At 43.5% G+C, this 17,654-nt stretch overlaps 1 protein-coding gene and 1 long non-coding RNA gene across 4 annotated transcripts in view; one reads left to right on the forward strand and one right to left on the reverse strand.

Annotated features, from left to right (window-relative positions):
- The window catches only part of LOC137376455 (uncharacterized), a 125,812-nt gene that overhangs the window by 91,975 nt on the left and 16,183 nt on the right, over positions 1–17,654 (forward strand). The gene's annotated exons all lie outside the window — the stretch shown is intronic.
- LOC137376453 (G patch domain-containing protein 2-like) overlaps positions 1–17,654 on the reverse strand; it is a 331,069-nt gene that overhangs the window by 86,343 nt on the left and 227,072 nt on the right. For all 3 annotated transcript variants that reach the window (XM_068045054.1, XM_068045052.1, XM_068045053.1), the window contains exons 7-8: positions 5,309–5,348; positions 960–1,030 (exon numbers count right to left, since the gene is read on the reverse strand). In XM_068045054.1, the coding sequence (XP_067901155.1) occupies positions 960–1,030; positions 5,309–5,348 (111 nt within the window). The remainder of the gene's footprint in view (positions 1–959; positions 1,031–5,308; positions 5,349–17,654) is intronic.

Raw genomic sequence — 17,654 nt, forward strand, 5'->3', positions numbered from 1 at the left:
ACTAGTCCAGATTAACCAGAAAGAAAATCACCAAATGAGACAGTGCACAAACAATGGGAAACATTCAAAGAGGAGATGATCAGACTACAGGCACAACATATTCCCACAATGCAGTGCAGTGAAATCTGGAGTTCCTCAGATGAGTAGAGAAATTTAAATGAGATTTAACAAAATAAATATTTGACAAATCAAGGGGTAATAGCACAAAAGAAAACCAAATGGAATATAAAAATATAGAGGGGAAGCAACAAAAGATTAGAAAAGCTAAGATATGGCATGAAGAAAGACAGGTAGATGTTAAAGAGAAATAGCAAAGGATTAGCAAAGAATATAAACACATAAAAAGTAAACATAGTTAAAGAAAGTGTATGGGACAATTAGGCTTGAAAAAGAAAATCTTATGGTGAATGAAGGGATGAAGGAGATATTAAACAAATATTTGCCTCGAACTTCAGAGAAGTACGGTAATAAGAATGCAAAAGTACAGGAAGAGGTGAAGGAAATCAATACGATGCAATAAGTATACATGAGGAAGTAGGACTGAAAAAAAAAATGGTGAAAAAGGCTACAGCCCTGATGGCCTGCATCCGAGAATGCTGTGGGAAGTCAGAGAGGAAATTGCAGAGGCTTCAAATACAATCTCTCAAGATATGTAACTTGCCCAACAGAACTGGTGGGTTGTCAATGTAACACTGCTGTTCAAAATGGAAGAAAGGGATAGATGGTATAATGTAAATTAAATTAATACTCACTTAGAAAAACATGAGTTAATCCAGGACAGGCAGTTTGGATTTGTAAAATGGAGGTTGTGCCTGACAAATTTAATAGACTTCTTGGAGGAAATGAGAGCGTATTGATAAACAACTTCCCCCTTGCCTAAACTCTTATTTAAAAATAAATCAACATTATTCAGTATAACACCATGATCATTTTTCACTGAATGAAACCAGTTATCTTACCCACTGGATGTTTGTAATGAGCTGGTTTTTCTGGGTGTACTGTCTCCATGGACTTCTTTCCGGTAACCAAGCTAAAGAAAGTCATATAACTATGTTACACTCAAACACAGGTATGTTAGGCTGTTGGTTACAACATTATAACTTGTACGTATATGGCTTTTCATGTCAAAGGGTTTTACAAGAGGAAATGATTGACTTCAAGTAGGGACTGAAAACATGATCAAAGCCTGAAGAAGGTAGCGAAATGTAGCAAGGAACAGAATTCTAGAAAACAGGTACATGGTGGATTTCATACATCTTTTATTTATACTATAAGGCGTGGGAAGGACATCCATTTTATTGAGTTAGACTGTGTAGTGAACTTTTTGCCTGTTAAAAAAACATACTATTTTCTGCATTTTATTATTTCAGTCTGAATTAATTAGGATACCCGATTTAGCAGAAAGTGCGACGAATCGACAGACCGAAAGTATTTGGTGTTCAAGGTAAATGCCAAAAAAGTGTGTTTTTTTGGAGGGAAAGACTTTTAAAAAAGTAAAATATTTATTAGTTTTATTACAGGATGTATAATTTTTAAAAAAGTGATTACAAGTTAGAGTACTCCATAAAAATGACAAACATACTTTGAAATCTTTTGAACTTCCATGCCAGAAAGCACCTGGCTTTAGCCAAAGCTTGAAATTATAAGGACATCAACAAAAGATATTGTAGGGACTTCACGTAAAGTTAACTATGCTATGATCTAACTCCTTCTGTTATGGGCATCTCTTGTACTATAACATTCCACTGTTAATTTAATGCCATTTTATTTTCAGTGAAGTTAAATTCCACGAGAAAATCATATTTTCTTGGTTAAAGAGCTATTCTTATTAGAACAACACTATAATAGTATCATTAAGTTGACCAAGACTGAAGTGCAAATGATAAAACATTTATCACTCTTTATTCATTGAAACTGTCCAAAAAATTGGTCAGTCGCTATCATTTTAAGGCCAACATTGCAATTACATCTACAAAGGGCAGCTCCTAACAATAAATAGTACATTGTCAAAGAGTAACAGTTTTAATTCACAGCAAAAGAAATGGCATATCAATATTGCCAGTAAGAATTTTTATTGGGTAGAAGCAAAATAATACAGAATGAAGAAACTTGAGGTAGACCGGCATCTTGCGAATCATAATTTTTCTTAAGCCAAGTGAAATTTCTGTTCACCAGTTTTTAAATAACTAAAAATAGCATTTTTGTATTTTTAAATGCCCAATACTGGATGCTGGATACAGGTGTGGTGTCAGAGGATTGGAAGTATGCTAATGTTGTTCCTTTGTTTAAAAAGGGAGCAAGGGATAGACCAAATAAGTACAGGTCAGCCAGTCTAACCTCGGTAGTGGGCAAATTATTAGAATCAATTCTGAGAGACAGGATAAACTGCCACTTATAAAGGCGCAGATTAATCAAGGATAGTCAGCATGGATTTGTTAAGGGAAGATCGTGTCTGACTAACTTGATTGAATTTTTTGTGGAAGTAACAAGGAGGACTGATGAGAGTAGTGCAGTTGATGTGGTCTACATGGATTTTAGCAAGGCTTTCGACCAGATCCCACATGGCAGACTGGTTAAAAAAAAGCCCATGGGATCCAGGGGAATGTAGCAAGCTGGATACAAAATTGGCTCAGTGGCAGGAAACAAAGGATAATTGTTCACAGGTGTTTTAGCGACTGAAAGGCTGTTTCCAGTGGCGTTCAGCGGGGCTCAGTACTAGGTTCCCTGCTTTTTGTGGTATATATTAATGATTTGGATGTAAAGGTAGCGGGAATGATCAAGAAGTTTGCGGATGACGCAAAAATTGGCCGTGTAGTTGACAGCAAAGAAGATAGCTGTAGACTGCAGGAAGATAGCAATGGACTGGTCAGGTGAACAGAAAAGTGGCAAATGGAATTTAACCCAGAGCAGTGTGAGGTGATACATTTGGGGAGGTCAAACAAGGCAAAGGAATACACAATAAATGGGAAAATACTGAGAAGTGTAGAGGAAGTGAGGGACCTTGGAGTAAATGTCCACAGATCCCTGAAGGTATCAGGACAGGTCGATAAGGTGGTTAAGAAGGCAAATGGAATCCTTTCCTTTATTAGCCGAGGCATAGAATATAAGAGTAGGGAGGTTATGCTGGAATTATATAAAATATTAATTAGGCCACAACTTGAGGACTGTGTTCAGTTCTGGTGACCTAATTACAGAAAGGATGTAATTGCACTAGAGAGGGTACAAAGGAGATTTACAAGGATGTTGACAGGGTCGGAAAATTGCTGCTATGAGAAAAGATTGGATAGGCTGGGGTTGTTTTTCTTGGAACAGGGGAGGCTGAGGGGAGATTTGGTTGAGATGTACAAAATTGTGAGGTACCTGGATAGAGTGGATGGGAGGGCCTATTTACATTAGCAGAGGGGTCGGTGACTAGCGGGCATCGATTTAAACTGATTGGTAGAAGGGCGGCGCAGTGGTTAGCACCGCAGCCTCACAGCTCCAGTGATCCAGGTTCAATTCTGGGTACTGCCTGTGTGCAGTTTGCAAGTTCTCCCTGTGTCTGTGTGGGTTTCCTCCGGGTGCTCCGGTTTCCTCCCACATGCCAAAGACTTGCAGGTTGATAGGTAAATTGGCCGTTATAAGTTGCCCCTAGTATAGGTAGGTGGTAGGGAAATATAGGGACAGGTGGGGATGTGGTAGGAATGTGGAATTAGTGTAGGACTAGTGTAGATGGGTGGTTGATGGTCGGCACAGACTCGGTGGGCCGAAGGGCCTGTTTCAGTGCTGTATCTCTAAAACTAAATTAGCGGGGAGATGAGGACAACATTTTTCAACTGGAGGGTGGTGGGAGTCTGGAACTCACTGCCTGAAAGGGTGGTAGAGACAGAAAACCTAATCTCATTTAAAAGTTGCCTGGATGTGCACCTGAAATGCCGTAACTTGCAGGGCTACGGGCCAAATGCTGGAAAGTGTGATTAGACTGGGTGGCTTTTTTCTTTTGCGGCCGGTGCAGACACAATGAGCCAAGTGGCCTCTTTCTGTGCCGTAAACTTTCTATGATTCTATGAGTATTTCCAGTTTCTTGTTACATTTGTACAAAGGCTACCTTTGAAAAGCTTCATCAGAATTTCTTTTTTACAAAATTACATTTCTCATGTTCACTTTTGTGAACAATTTAGGCATTAACCACATTACAGTAATATCATTCTGTAAATCAAAAAAATATATAGTTTTTGGCAATCTACTTTCCAGCTTTTAAGAGTTCAGAAATTCTAGAAACATGAAAAGCAAACCATTTTCACATCTAAGGCTAATTAAACCAAAGGAGATTGGACAACAACTTATTTCAATCTCATGCATACAAAAATATTTTCAAAAGAAACAATGGCTGGAATTTTACTTTGGGTGGGAGGCCCTGACACTGGCCAAAAAGTCAGGGATGAGCTTGCCTCTGCCTGGCCTGGGGAGCCATGCCAAGATTTTACTCTCCCCAGGTCCTTAATTGGCCTTGGGCAGGACTTCTGAGGCAAGAAGGTCTGCCTCCAAGAGCTGCTGGCCAATCAGCGGGCCGGCAGCTCTCAGTCCCAGCAGCGCCACTGGCAGTCGTGGCCACTGCTGGGACTGCGCCCAGCCAACTGGATGTCGGCCCCAGAAGAGAGGTAAGTTTTGGGGCCTTGCCGGGGACATTCGGCCGGGCCCTGGCGAGGCAAGTGGGGAGGGTCAAATGGGGGGGGGGGGCAGTCTTTGTTTCAGTGGGGGCAGTTGGGGCTTTGGGGAAGGGCCTCTGTAAGGCCCGATCAGGAGGGCCCCCCCTCAGCCTGCAAGGAGGCCTTCTGTGGGGCCTAAGGTGCCCGCCGGCCGCTGGTAAAATACCAGCGGCGGTGGGAGGAGGCCCTTCAGTGGTAGTTAATTGACCACATAAGGGCCTTGATTGGCCTGGGACTGGCAGGCCATTTCTCGCCGCTGCCACCCCTGGTAATATTGCAGCGGGGCAGGAAGGCACCGGGAAAGGTACCTCCTGCCTCCTACTCAATTTTACGACCCCCCCACCACCAGCCTGTTCCTATGGGGGGGGGGGGCATACAATTCCAGCCAATATATCCACAAGCATGTTAAACAAAGCCCCAAAATTCTATCACTAAATCTATTCTATCCTATCAGAGTGGCTGAAAGCTGATTACAGATTGCTTTTAAGGTTGATAAGAAGCCAGGGTGTTTTGGGCTGGCCAATTAATGTCTTAACAGTTGGTTTAAAAAAAAACTAGAATTGCAGCCCTGCATATGCAGGAGTATGACGCAAACAGTTCTTGGTTACAGTATTTTGTACCTGACTGTGATCCTTCCTGGCCGCAGGGCAAAACCAAAGACTGTGGGAGAAAAGGGATAGATTTTAATAACACACGTCTTTATGAGCTTGTGCTATCACATGGCAGTCCAGTACGTGCATTTTGGCCATTAAACAACCACTACAATAGTGCAACCCCAGGCTATACAGTTATATTCTGTTATTTAATGGTACATTTTATGGGATGTTTAAGAGTCCTCATTAACTCTTTTATGACTTTGATTTGAGAGCAAACAAGCATTCAGCTTGAAAATTTCCACTGCCAAGATGGTTGTTTAACGTTACAAAAAATGCATGTTAAGTAGCTTCTTAGAACACAGAAAGAGCTATTTTTCTACTTTAACTGCCAGGAGAATGAAACATACTTTTTACAACAACAATAAGCCACAATTTAAAATCATATGTCAGTAAATGCTGCAGGAGTTCTCCCCACTGTTTTCCGCAACTTCAAGGTGGATAGTTGGAAAACCCGAAGAAATGGGTTCCTACTGACCTTAGGACGGGAGATTGGGAAACTCCTGTGGATATTCTACCCCACACAGTTTTGCAGTCCATTAAAAGGTCATTTTGGCCCACTACACTTATGCTGGCTCTCTGTAAGAGCTCTCCACATAGTCCTGGGTACTGTCTGTGCGGAGTTTGCAAGTTCTCCCTGTGACCGCGAGGGTTTTCGCTGGGTGCTCTGGTTTCCTCCCACAGCCAAAGACTTGTGGGTTGATAGGTAAATTGGCCATTATAAATTGCCCCTAGTATAGGTAGGTGGTAGAGGAATTGAGGGAAGTTGGGGATGTGGTAGGAATATGGGATTAATGTAGGATTAGTATAAATGGGTGGTTGATAGTTGGCACAGACTTGGTGGGCCGAAGGGCCTGTTTCAGTGCTGTATCTCTAATAAAATAGTCCTATTCCCCTACTCTTTCCTCATACCCTCACATTTGTTTCTTTTTCAAGTATTGATCCACTTCTGTTTTAAAAGCTTTTATAAATTCCACTTCCACTGCCGTTTCTGGTAAGACATTCTATGTCCCAACAACTGCCTGGTTAAAAACAAAACTTAAACTACCCTTTCTGTCCCATAGAAGATTTAATGAAGGTGTTAAAACACAAAATACAACTCAATGAATAAATTTAATCATGCTATTTTTATTATATTTAGAACATTATTTTAGATACATGGTGGAATTTTCCCAGGCAAGGGGACGGGGTTTGGGTGCATGCGGGGAGTTAAATCCCTATAAGTGATGTCAGGTTGGGTCCTCACATCCGCGTTTCACCAAGGTGGGATTCAAGGCGAGCAGGGAATCTCCTTGCAGATGTTGGCCAAGCAATCAAATTATTCAAATAAGTCATTAAGTACTGTTTTAACTCTCAATTCTGGATTTAATAGCCAGGACGCCTGTTTCCCGAACTGTCAGCAACTCGCCAAGGTCACTGAGGCAAGTGCACAGTGGGAAGAGCTTCTTCAGTGTGTTATGAGTGCTTCCATTTTTTTTTGTTAAATTATGAGGATTTGTGTGTTGAAACTGAAAAAAGATTTCATAGATACTGGAACTTTGTGTTTTTTAAATAATAGATCATCAGAAGGTCTTTTGGACTGAGCTTGTAAACAACAATTACTGGAAGAATCAAGGAGTGCTAAAAGCAAGCCCTTCCTGGAAGGCACCTGTCTTCAGATAATTAACCAGCAGGTGTTTTTTGGTTTGGGGAAAGATATTTACAAAGAAGTGGAAGGTCAAGATTTATAGGGGTCAGGAGGCTTGACTCTTGTGGCACTGCTTTTGGTTTCACATTGGACAGTGAGTTGGTGATATGGACAGTGTTAAAAAAGACAGTTGGAGAAAACTTGCCAAGGGAGCAAACCCCAACTCAGCTTGTTCCATCTCTTTAAAAAGCCTGCCAATATTTCAACCTCTTTGAGAGCTCTGAGAAGCAAGTGTATTTCAACCTCTTTGAGAGCTCTGAGAAGCAAGTATAAGAAATGGCCTGAAACCCCTGTTGCTGCATTTTACCTGGAAAGCCTGCCCAAACTCATTTTCAACGCCTCCAGACAAGAACTGTTCTGGGAAGATCCCAGTGACAGCCATCTATGCGTATTTGGGACTCCAAACCAAAACAAAGGACATCCAGCAGCTTTCATTATCTTCTTTTTATTATTCAAGAATTAGCAAGTATTTGGCTAAAGTATTCTTTTTGTCTTTTTTTGTAATAGCGCTCTAAAGAGTAAATCTCTTTATTTTTTCAGTTAACCGGTGTATATAAGTGTGTGTGTGTGAGGGGCTAAGGTAAAATGGGAACTTTTATATTTCAATCTGTGCATTAATGCTTTGCTTCGTTACTGGTTAAGGCATGTTTTATAATAAACTGATAATTTTGTTGCTTATTAAAGAAACCTGGCTGGTGTATTTTATTCTGGGATAAAAATAGTCTACGATTGACCGTATCGGTAATTGGGAAAAAATGTAAATATATGTTGTGACCTGTGGAGAAGCGGAACTAGAAAAACAGTGCACTCCTCTCACGTCAGTCGTAACAAATAATTGGGGGCTCTTTGTGGGATATCCCAACGCTGATGACATACAATTATAAGTGGGGTAATAATAATTGAAAAGAGGAAAAGAAAAAAAACATGTTTCTTGTGCAGTTGATTAAAGTTTACTCTACCAGAATGGTAGTTGCTACGACCTTTCCCAGGAAGGAGGATGTATCCCGGAGTGATTTGAGAAACTTAACCAAGGTTAAACTAAAGGATTTGGCAGAATTGTTGGTGTTAGAGTTAAAACCAGGAGCTAAGAAAGCAGACATAATTTAATAGCACACCATTTGAAATTGGAAGGCGGCAGGAAACCAGAGGGTAGTGCAGTTGAATTAGCTAAAATTCACTTACAGATGAAGCAGCTTGAGCAGTAACAGGAAATGGAATACCTAAGCTTCAACAGGAAAAAGAAAAAGCAATAGAATTGAAAAAGCTTGAGTTTGAAAGAGAATTGACAACAAAGAAGCTTGAATTTGAAAAAGACGAAAGGGAAAAAGAGAGAGCATTTCAAAGAGAAAGAGAAGGAAGGGAATTTGAAGTTAAAAAGATGGAACTAAGACAAAGGGGTGGGTCTTGACTCCAGTGAAAGTTCTGGTGAGGAAAAGATATGCCTCCAGCCCAGGACCCAGTGGAGAGATGTTTAAATTTGTACAAGCCCTCCCTATGTTTGAGGTAAGAGATGTAGAAGCATTTTTCATTTCTTTTGACAAGACAGGCAAACAGTTTAAGTGGCCGAAGGAAAGACAGACACAGCTTATGCAAAGCAGGTTGATGGGCAGAGCTCATGAAGTTCTAATGTTTTCTAAGGAGGCTTCTGCAGATATGAGATGGCAAAAAAAGGCTATTCTCGCTGTGTATGAGTTGGTCCCAGAAGCTTACCGGCAGAAATCTCAGAACTTCCAGAGATTGTCTGGGCAGACTTATATAGAATTTGAGAGGGTCAAGCAAATTAATTTTGATCGTTGGATGCGGGCACTAAAGGTAGAGGCCACATATGAGAACCTTAGGAAACTAATTCTCCTGGAAGAATTTAAAAATTCACTTTCTCCGTTGGTAAGAATCCATGTAGAGAACCAGAAGGTCTCAACAGCCAGACAGGCAGCGGAAATTGCAGATGATTACGAGCTTGTTTATAAGGCCACACCCTTGGTCTGTCACCTCCACAAACCCGAGAAGGATAGAAGTAGGAGGGTGAAAGGGAGGCAAGTAGCCGGGGACGAAAAGGGACAGCTGGAAAGCCACAGGATTTCCTCCTCAGGCCAGAATGGAAGATGTTGAGGGTGGAAGTGAGGTCCGCAAGCCTAAGTGTTACCATTGTCACAAGGTGGGACATGTTTGTGCAGAATGCTGAAAGTTGCGGTGTAAACCCATGGGACCTATTGGGGTATACAAAGCCAATGTAGAGAAAGGGGCCCTCACCGACAGTGTGACAGGTCAGGCTGTAGTTCTGACAGCAGCTGTAAGGCCAAATATAAAAACCACTGAGTGCGCAGGGATTGGGAATAAGATACCTGAGAATTATACGGAATTCTTGTCAAAAAGAAAAGTAACTCCTTATCCCTCAAATGAGGCAGGTAAACCTATACTTATACTTAGGGATGCAGGAGCCACCCAAACTCTTTTTGTTGGGAAAAGGCACAACTTTTCCAGCAGAGAGCGCACTGAATACCAAGGTTTTAGTGAATGGTATCGGCAGGAAGTATATACCCATAACTTTGCATCGGGTGCACCTAGAGTGTGACCTAATGTCTGGAATGGTAATTGTAGGAGCTGTCTATAGTTTGCCAGTAGAAGGAGTTGACCTACTCCTGGGCAATGATTTGGCCGGAGCGAACGTAGTAGCTTCCCCAGTAGTTACGGAAAAACCAAGTGAAGTTAAAGAGTCAGAACAGTTGCAAGAAAAGGTTCCAAGAATTTTTCTCTCATGTGTAGTGACCCGAACAATAGCTAAACAAATTCCATTGTTGGAGGTAAAACTGGCACCACAGTCAGATAGTCAATTTTCTGAAACTTTCTTTGGGGATTTGGAATAAAATGTTTAATAAGTCTCCTCTGATCAAGGCTCAGCAAGCCAATCCAGAGTTAAATAAAGTGGCACAATCAGCTCTAATTGAAACAGAGACAAAGGGAGTTCCAGAAGGCTACTATATTAAAGATGGGATTCTGATGAGGAAGTGGAGATCTCCTCACAGACCTGCAGACAAAGAATGGACAGTTGTTCACCAGATAGTGGTACCGCCGGGAAATATTAAGGACAGCCCATGAAATTTCTACAGTGGGACATGTGGAGATCCAGAAGGTCCAATCACGTATAGGTCGACATTTTTACTGGCCAGATCTTTCCAAGGACGCGGTGCAGTTTTGTAAAACATGCCATACGTGCCAGATTGTGGGAAAACCGCAACCTGCCATAAAACTGGCACCTCTAATTCCCATACCAGTTTTTGGGAAAGGATTTATTAGGGAGTTGGTAGACTGTGTCGGACCTTTACCCCGAAAACAAAAGTGCGACACCAATATATACTCACTATCATGGATATGGCTACTTGGTTCCCAGAGGCCATTCCTTTGAGAACAATTTCTGCTAAGGTAGTGGTAGAGAAGTTAACCCAGTTCTTCACTGGATATGGATTACCGATTGAGATTCAGTCGGATCAAGGTTCTAATTTTATATCTAAAATTTTTTCGGATGTTAAGGGCAATTTTGTTTTAACACAGTTAAAATTTTCAGCATACTATCAACAGACACAAGGAGCTTTAGAAAGGTACCAACAGACCCTTAAAAAACGATGATCAGGGCATACTGTCGTGAATATCCCCATAATTGTTATAAAGGGCTAGAATTTCTTTCGTTTGCCACTAGAGAGTCACCTAATGAATCTACCAGTTTTAGTCCTTTTGAATTAGTTTATGGACATGAGATAAAAGGTCCTCAAGAACTAATTAAAAAAAATTTTTAGAACAGAGGGATGAATTTTCTGTGCTGGATTATGTATCCGTCCTCTGGGAATGGCTCACGAGAGCTTGCAAAGTGGCTCAGGAACACCTTAAAGCTTCCCAAACAATTATGAAGAAATGGGCAGACAACCCGAACAATTCAGCCAGGGGATGAGGTCTTAGTATTACTGCCTTTACAGGGTGAACTGCTGAAAGCACGGTTCAGTGGTCCATCTAAAGTGGTCAAGAGAATTGGTAAAGTAAATTATTTGATTGACACCCCGGGATCGCCAGAAAAAGAGTCGGCTGTGTCATATCAATATCTTGAAACAGTGTCATCACTGGGAGGATAAGCAAGCACAGGTATGTCAGGTAGTAGGGACAGTGAAGGATGCAAGGGATAGTGAGGAGGAGGCCGAAGGAGGCCTAGACAATTCTCAAATTGAACCTCCTACTATCTGGTTAGCTAATACTGAATTGTTAGGGAGACTGGACACTATGCTTTCATATTTAGATGCAGAACAATGAGAAGACCTAACAAGGCTACTCACAGCATTTAAAAGAGTCTGTAGGGACAAGCCAGGATGTACAACCTCAGCCACACATAATGTGGATGTAGGGGAATCCTTTCCTATAAAACATCATCCTTATCGCTTCAGTCCAGAGAAACAGGTCCAGGTAAAAACAGAAATCCAATACATGCTGGAAAACCACCGAACTGAACCAAGTCAAAGCAGCTGGAGGTCCCCCGTGGTGTTAATGCCTAAACTTGACGGTTCAACTAGATTCTGTATAGACTATAGAAAGGTGAAAGCAAAAACAAAGGCAGACTCCTGCCCAATACCTCGCTTGGAAGACTATTGACAGAGTGGGCAGTGCTATGTTTCTTCCAAAAATAGATTTGTTAAAGGGTTACTGGCAAGTTCCTTTAACACCCCGAGCTAAAGAAATATCAGCTTTGTCACACCAAATGTTCTTTTCCAATGTCGAGTGATGCCATTCGGTCTAAAAAATGCCCCATCCGCTTTTCAGAAACTAATGAGCCAAGCGGTATCCAATGTTCCTAACTGTGTAGTTTACCTTGATGATATGTTGGTATACAGTGACACTTGGAAGGACCACCTGAAACAACTAGAAGCTCTGTTTAGTAAATTACAATTGGCTGATTTAGTGATAAACCTTGCCAAAAGTGAATTTGCAAAAGCCAGAGTAACCTACCTTGGGCATATCATAGGGCAAGGACAAGTGTTGCCAAGAACAGCAAAGGTACATGCATTGGTGGGATTCCCTACCCCTCAGACTAAGTGAGAAATCATGATGTTTTTGGGGATGTGTGGTTTCTACTGCAAGTTTGTACCAAATTTTAGTACTATAGCTGCTCCACCGACAAATTTGCTATAAAAAAGAAAACCATGGTAGTGTGGTCAGGAGAGTGCCAAGTAGAGGCCTGCTACCTGACCCGAACCCAACGGGATCCAATGACATGTGTCGGGTTCGGGTCGGGTCGGGCACATCTTCCGGGGCCAGATTTCGGGCTCAGATCAGGTCGGGTCGGGCCGGACACACAGGGTAAGTGCTTTGCCGTAAGTATTAGAAATAAAAAGACTTACCCGAGCTGGGAGTCCAGGACAAAACTGAGTCTGCGCAGCGAGTGAGTAACGTCTCTATGACATCATCGCGCATGCGCTGCAGCTTCGTGGAGCTTCCCAGTCGGAAGGTAAGTAAACGGATGGTCGGGTCGTGTCGAGTAGTGGCGAGTTCGGGTCGTGTCGGGCTCGGGGCAAAATCGGAGGGACTTGGGCCAGGTCGGGCTCGGGTCCGCAGTGGTTCGGTTGGGTTCAGGTCGGGTTCTTTCTCCTGACCTAAAGCAGGCCTCCAGTGCCAAGCATCTTTTGAGAGGCTGAAAGCCATTTTGACTAAAGTCCTTCAGGGAAGGAAATCTGCTGTTCTTAACTGGTCTGGCCTACATGTGACTACAGACCCACAGCAATGTGGTTAACTCTTACATGCCCTCTGAAATGGCCTAGCAAGCCACTCAGTTGTACCTAACCGCTACGAAGTCAATAAAAAGGAATGAAACCGGACGGACCACCCGGCATCGACCTAGGCACCAGAAACGACAACGGCAAACCCAGCCCTGTCGACCCTGCAAAGTCCTCCTTACTAACATCTGGGGGCTTGTGCCAAAGTTGGGAGAGCTATCTCACAGACTAGTCAAGCAAAAGCCTGACATAGTCATACTCACGGAATCATACCTTACTAACAATGTCCCATACACTGCAATCACTATCCCTGGGTATGTCCTGTCCCACCGGCAGGACAGACCCAGCAGAGGTGGTGGCACAGTGGTATACAGTAGGGAGGGAGTTGTCCTGGGAGTCCTCAACATTGACTCCGGACCCCATGAAGTCTCATGGCATCAGGTCGAACACGGGCAAGGTAACCTCCTACTGATTACCACCTACCGCCCTCCCTCAGCTGATGACTCAGTACTCCACCATGTTGAATACCACTTAGAGGAAGCACTGAGGGTGGCAAGGGCACAAAATGTACTCTGGGTGGGGGACTTCAATGTCCATCACCAAGAGTGGCTCGGTAGCACCACGACTGACCGAGCTGGCCGAGTCCTAAAGGACATAGCTGCTAGACTGGGTCTGCGGCAGGTGGTGGGGGAACCAACACGAGGGAAAAGCATACTTGACCTCGTCCTCACCAATCTGCCTGCTGCAGATGCTTCTATCCATGACTGTATTGGTAGGATAGACCACCGCACAGTCCTTGTGGAGACGAAGTCCCGCCTTCACATTGAGGATACCGTCCATCGTATTGTCTGGCACTATCACTGTGCTAAATGGGATAGATTTCGAACAGATCTAGCAATGCAAAACTGGGCATCCATTAGGCGCTGTGGGCCATCAGCAGCAGCAGAATTGTACTCAACCACAATCTGTAACCTCATGGCCCGGCATATCCCCCAAAATGCGGTGTCAACCTGGTGAAGCTACAACACAGGATGACCTGCGTGCCAAACTGCGTAAGCAGCATGCGATAGACAGAGCTAAGCGATCCCATAACCAACGGATCAGATCTAAGCTCTGCAGTCCTGCCACATCCAGCCATGATTGGTGGTGGACAATTAAACAACTAACTGGAGGAGGTGGCTCCACAAATATCCCCAGCCTCAATGATGGGGGAGCCCAGCACATCAGTGCGAAAGATAAGGCTGAAGCATTTGCAAATATCTTCAGCCAGAAGTGCCAAGTTTATAATCCATCTCGGCCTCCTCCTGAAGTCCCCAGCATCACAGATCCCAGACTTCAGCCAATTTGATTCACTCCGCGTGATATCAAGAAACGACTGAAGGCACTGGATACTGCAAAAGCTATGGGCACTGACAATATTCTGGCAATAGTACTGAAGACCTGTGCTCCAGAACTTGCCGCGCCCCTAGCCAAGCTGTTCCAGTACAACTACAACACTGGCATCTACCCTGCAATGTGGAAAATTGCCCAGGTATGTCCTGTACACAAAAAGCAGGACAAGTCCAACCCGGACAATTACTGCCCCTTCAGCCTACTCTCTATCATCAGTAAAGTGATGGAAGGTGTCATCAACAGTGCTATCAAGCGGCACTTGCTTCGCAATACCCTGCTCAGTGACACTCAGTTTGGGTTCCGCCAGGGCCACTCAGCTCCTGACCTCATTACAGCCTTGGTTCAAACATGGACAAAAGGGCTGAACTCAAGAGGTGAGGTGAGAGTGACTGCCCTTGACATCAAGGCAGCATTTGACCGAGTATGGCATCAAGGAGCTCTAGCAACTCTGAGGTCAATGGGAATCAGGGGGAAAACCCTCCACTGGCTGGAGTCATACCTAGTACAAAGGAAGATGGTTGTGGTTGTTGGAGGTCAATCATCTGAGCTCCAGGACATCACTGCAGGAGTTCCTCAGAGTAGTGTCCTAGGTCCAACCATCTTCAGCTGCTTCATCAATGACCTTCCTTCAATCATAAGGTCAGAAGTGGGGATGTTCGCTGATGATTGCACAATGTTCAGCACCATTCGTGACTCCTCAGATACTGAAGCAGTCCGTGTAGAAATGCAGCAAGACCTGTACAATATCCAGGCTTGGGCTGATAAGTGGCAAGTAACATTCGCGCCACACAAGTGCCGGGCAATGACCATCTCCAACAAGACAGAATCTAACCATCTCCCCTTGACATTCAAAAGCATTACCATCGCTGAAACCCCCATTATCAACATCCTGGGGGCTACCATTGACCAGAAACTGAACTGGAGTAGCCATATAAATACCATGGCTACAAGAGCAGGTCAGAGGCTAGGAATCCTGAGGCGAGTAATTCACCTCCTGACTCCCCAAAGCCTGTCCACCATCTATAAGGCACAAGTCAGGAGTGTGATGGAATACTCTCCACTTGCCTGGATGGGTGCAGCTCCAACAACATTCAAGAAGCTCAACACCATCCAGGACAAAGCAGCCCGCTTGATTGGCACCCTATCTACAAACATTCACTCCCTCCACCACCGACGCACAGTGGCAGCAGTGTGTACCATCTACAAGATGTACTGCAGCAATGCAGCAAGGCTCCTTAGACAGCACCTTTCAAACCCGCGACCTCTACCACCTAGAAGGACAAGGGCAGCAAATACATGGGAACAACACCACCTGCAGGTTCGTCTCCAAGTCACACACCATGCTGACTTGGAACTATATCGCCGTGCATTCACTGTCACTGGGTTAAAATCCTGGAACTCCCTTCCTAACAGCACTGTGGGTATACCTATCCCAAATGGAATGCAGCGGTTCAAGAAGGCAGCTCACCACCACCTTCTCAAGGGCAATTAGGGATGGGCAATAAATGCTGGCCTGGCCAGCATCGCCCACATCCCATGAATGAATTTAAAAAAAATTAATGAACCAGTGTTGGCTGAATGAACCAAATTAAGTCCTGCAAGATAGCGATTGATACTAGTGAACTGGGGGTCAGTGCAGTCAGAGAGTTGTACAGCACAGAAACAGGCCCTTCGGCCCATTGTGTCCATGCCGACCATCAAGCACTTATCTATTTTAAGCCCATTTTCCAGCACTTGGCTCGTAGCATTGTATGCTATGGCTTTTCAAGTGCTCATCTAAACACTTCTTAAATGTTGTGAGGGTTCCTGCCTCTACCACCCCTTCAGGCAGTGTGTTCCAGATTCCAACCACCCTCTGGGTGAAAATTGTTTTCCCCAAATCCCCTCTAAATCTCCTACCCCTTACCTTAAATCTATGCCCCCTGGTTATTGACACCTCCGCTAAGGGAAAACATTTCTTCCTATCTACGCCCCTCATAATTTTGTATAACTCAATCAGGCCCCCCCTCAGCCTTCTCTGCTCTAAGGAAAACAACCCCTTGCCTATCCAGTCTTCTCTCAAAGGGTGGTGAATCTCTGGAATTCTCTACCTCAGAGAGTTGTGGAGGCTAGGTCACTAAATGTATTTAAAGAGGAGGTAGGTAGATTTTTGAAATCTCGGGCAGTCGAGGGTTATACGGAGCAGGCCCGAAAGAGGAGTTGAGGCCTGAAACAGATCAGCCATGATCTTATTGAATGGCGGGGCGGGCTTGAGGGGCTGAATGGCCTACCCCTGCTCCTATTTCTTATGTTATTATGTTCTCTTCATAGCTGAAATGCTCCAGCCCAGGCAACATCCTACTGAATCTCCTCTGCACCCTCTCCAGTAGTGCAATCACATCCTTCCTATAGTGTGGCGACCAGAACTGTACCAAGTACTCCAGCTGTGGCTTAACTCGCATTTTATACAGATCCAGCATAACCTCCCTGTTCTTAGATTCTATGCCTCAGCTAATTAAGGCAAGTATACCATATGCCTTCCTAACCACCTTATCTAGCTGTGCTGATGCCTTCAGTAATCTATGGACAAGTACACCAAGGTCCTTCTGACCCTCTGTACTTCCTAGGGTCCTACCATCCATTGTATATTCCCTTGCCTTGAAGGTCCTCCCAAAATGCATTACCTCACACTTCTCAGGATTAAATTCCATTTGCCATTGTTCTGCCCATCTTACCAGCCCATCTATATCGTCCTGTAATCTAAGGCTTTCCTCCTCACTATCCTGCCACTAAGCCAATTTTGAATCCAATTTGCCAAATTGCCCTGGATCCCTTGGGCTCTTACCTTCTTAACCAATCTCCCATGCGGGACTTATCAAAAGCCTTATTGAAGTCCATGTAGACTATATGAACTGCTTTACCCTCATCTACACATCTAGTCCTGTTACAAGATGATGAGTCGGGGAAAGAAAGGCCAGTGGGATACTTTTCCAAAAAGCTAAATCGACATCAAAAAAAGATATTTAACTGTGGAAAAAAATCCCTAGGTTTAATACTGGCTGTTAAGCATTTTGAAATCTGTGTCCGACACGACTACAGAGAGACACTACTATATACTGATCATAACCCCCTAGACTTTGTGGAAAAATTCAAAAACCAGAATGCCAGACAATTTGATGGAGTTTACTATTGCAACCTGATCACTTAAAGATTATTCTCATTGCTGGGAAAATAATGTAATTGCGGATGCTTTATCTAGGATCTAACTGAGTGCAATGATGGTACAAAGCAGAACTGTATTAGCTACAGGTAAAGAGTAAATGAGCATGAGTGTAAAAATGTGTTTTAAAATTTTTCTATCCTCGTTTTTTTCCCGCACTTTGTAATGAAAACGCATTTAAAATGGCATTTCATTCCTCTAAGGGTGGAGGTGCTACGAGTGCTTCCATTTTTTTGTTAAGTTATGAGGATTTGTGCATTAAAAAAGATTCCATAGATGCTGGAA

This window comes from Heterodontus francisci, chromosome 13 (genome assembly GCF_036365525.1).
Source record: "Heterodontus francisci isolate sHetFra1 chromosome 13, sHetFra1.hap1, whole genome shotgun sequence".
NCBI lineage: Eukaryota > Metazoa > Chordata > Chondrichthyes > Heterodontiformes > Heterodontidae > Heterodontus > Heterodontus francisci.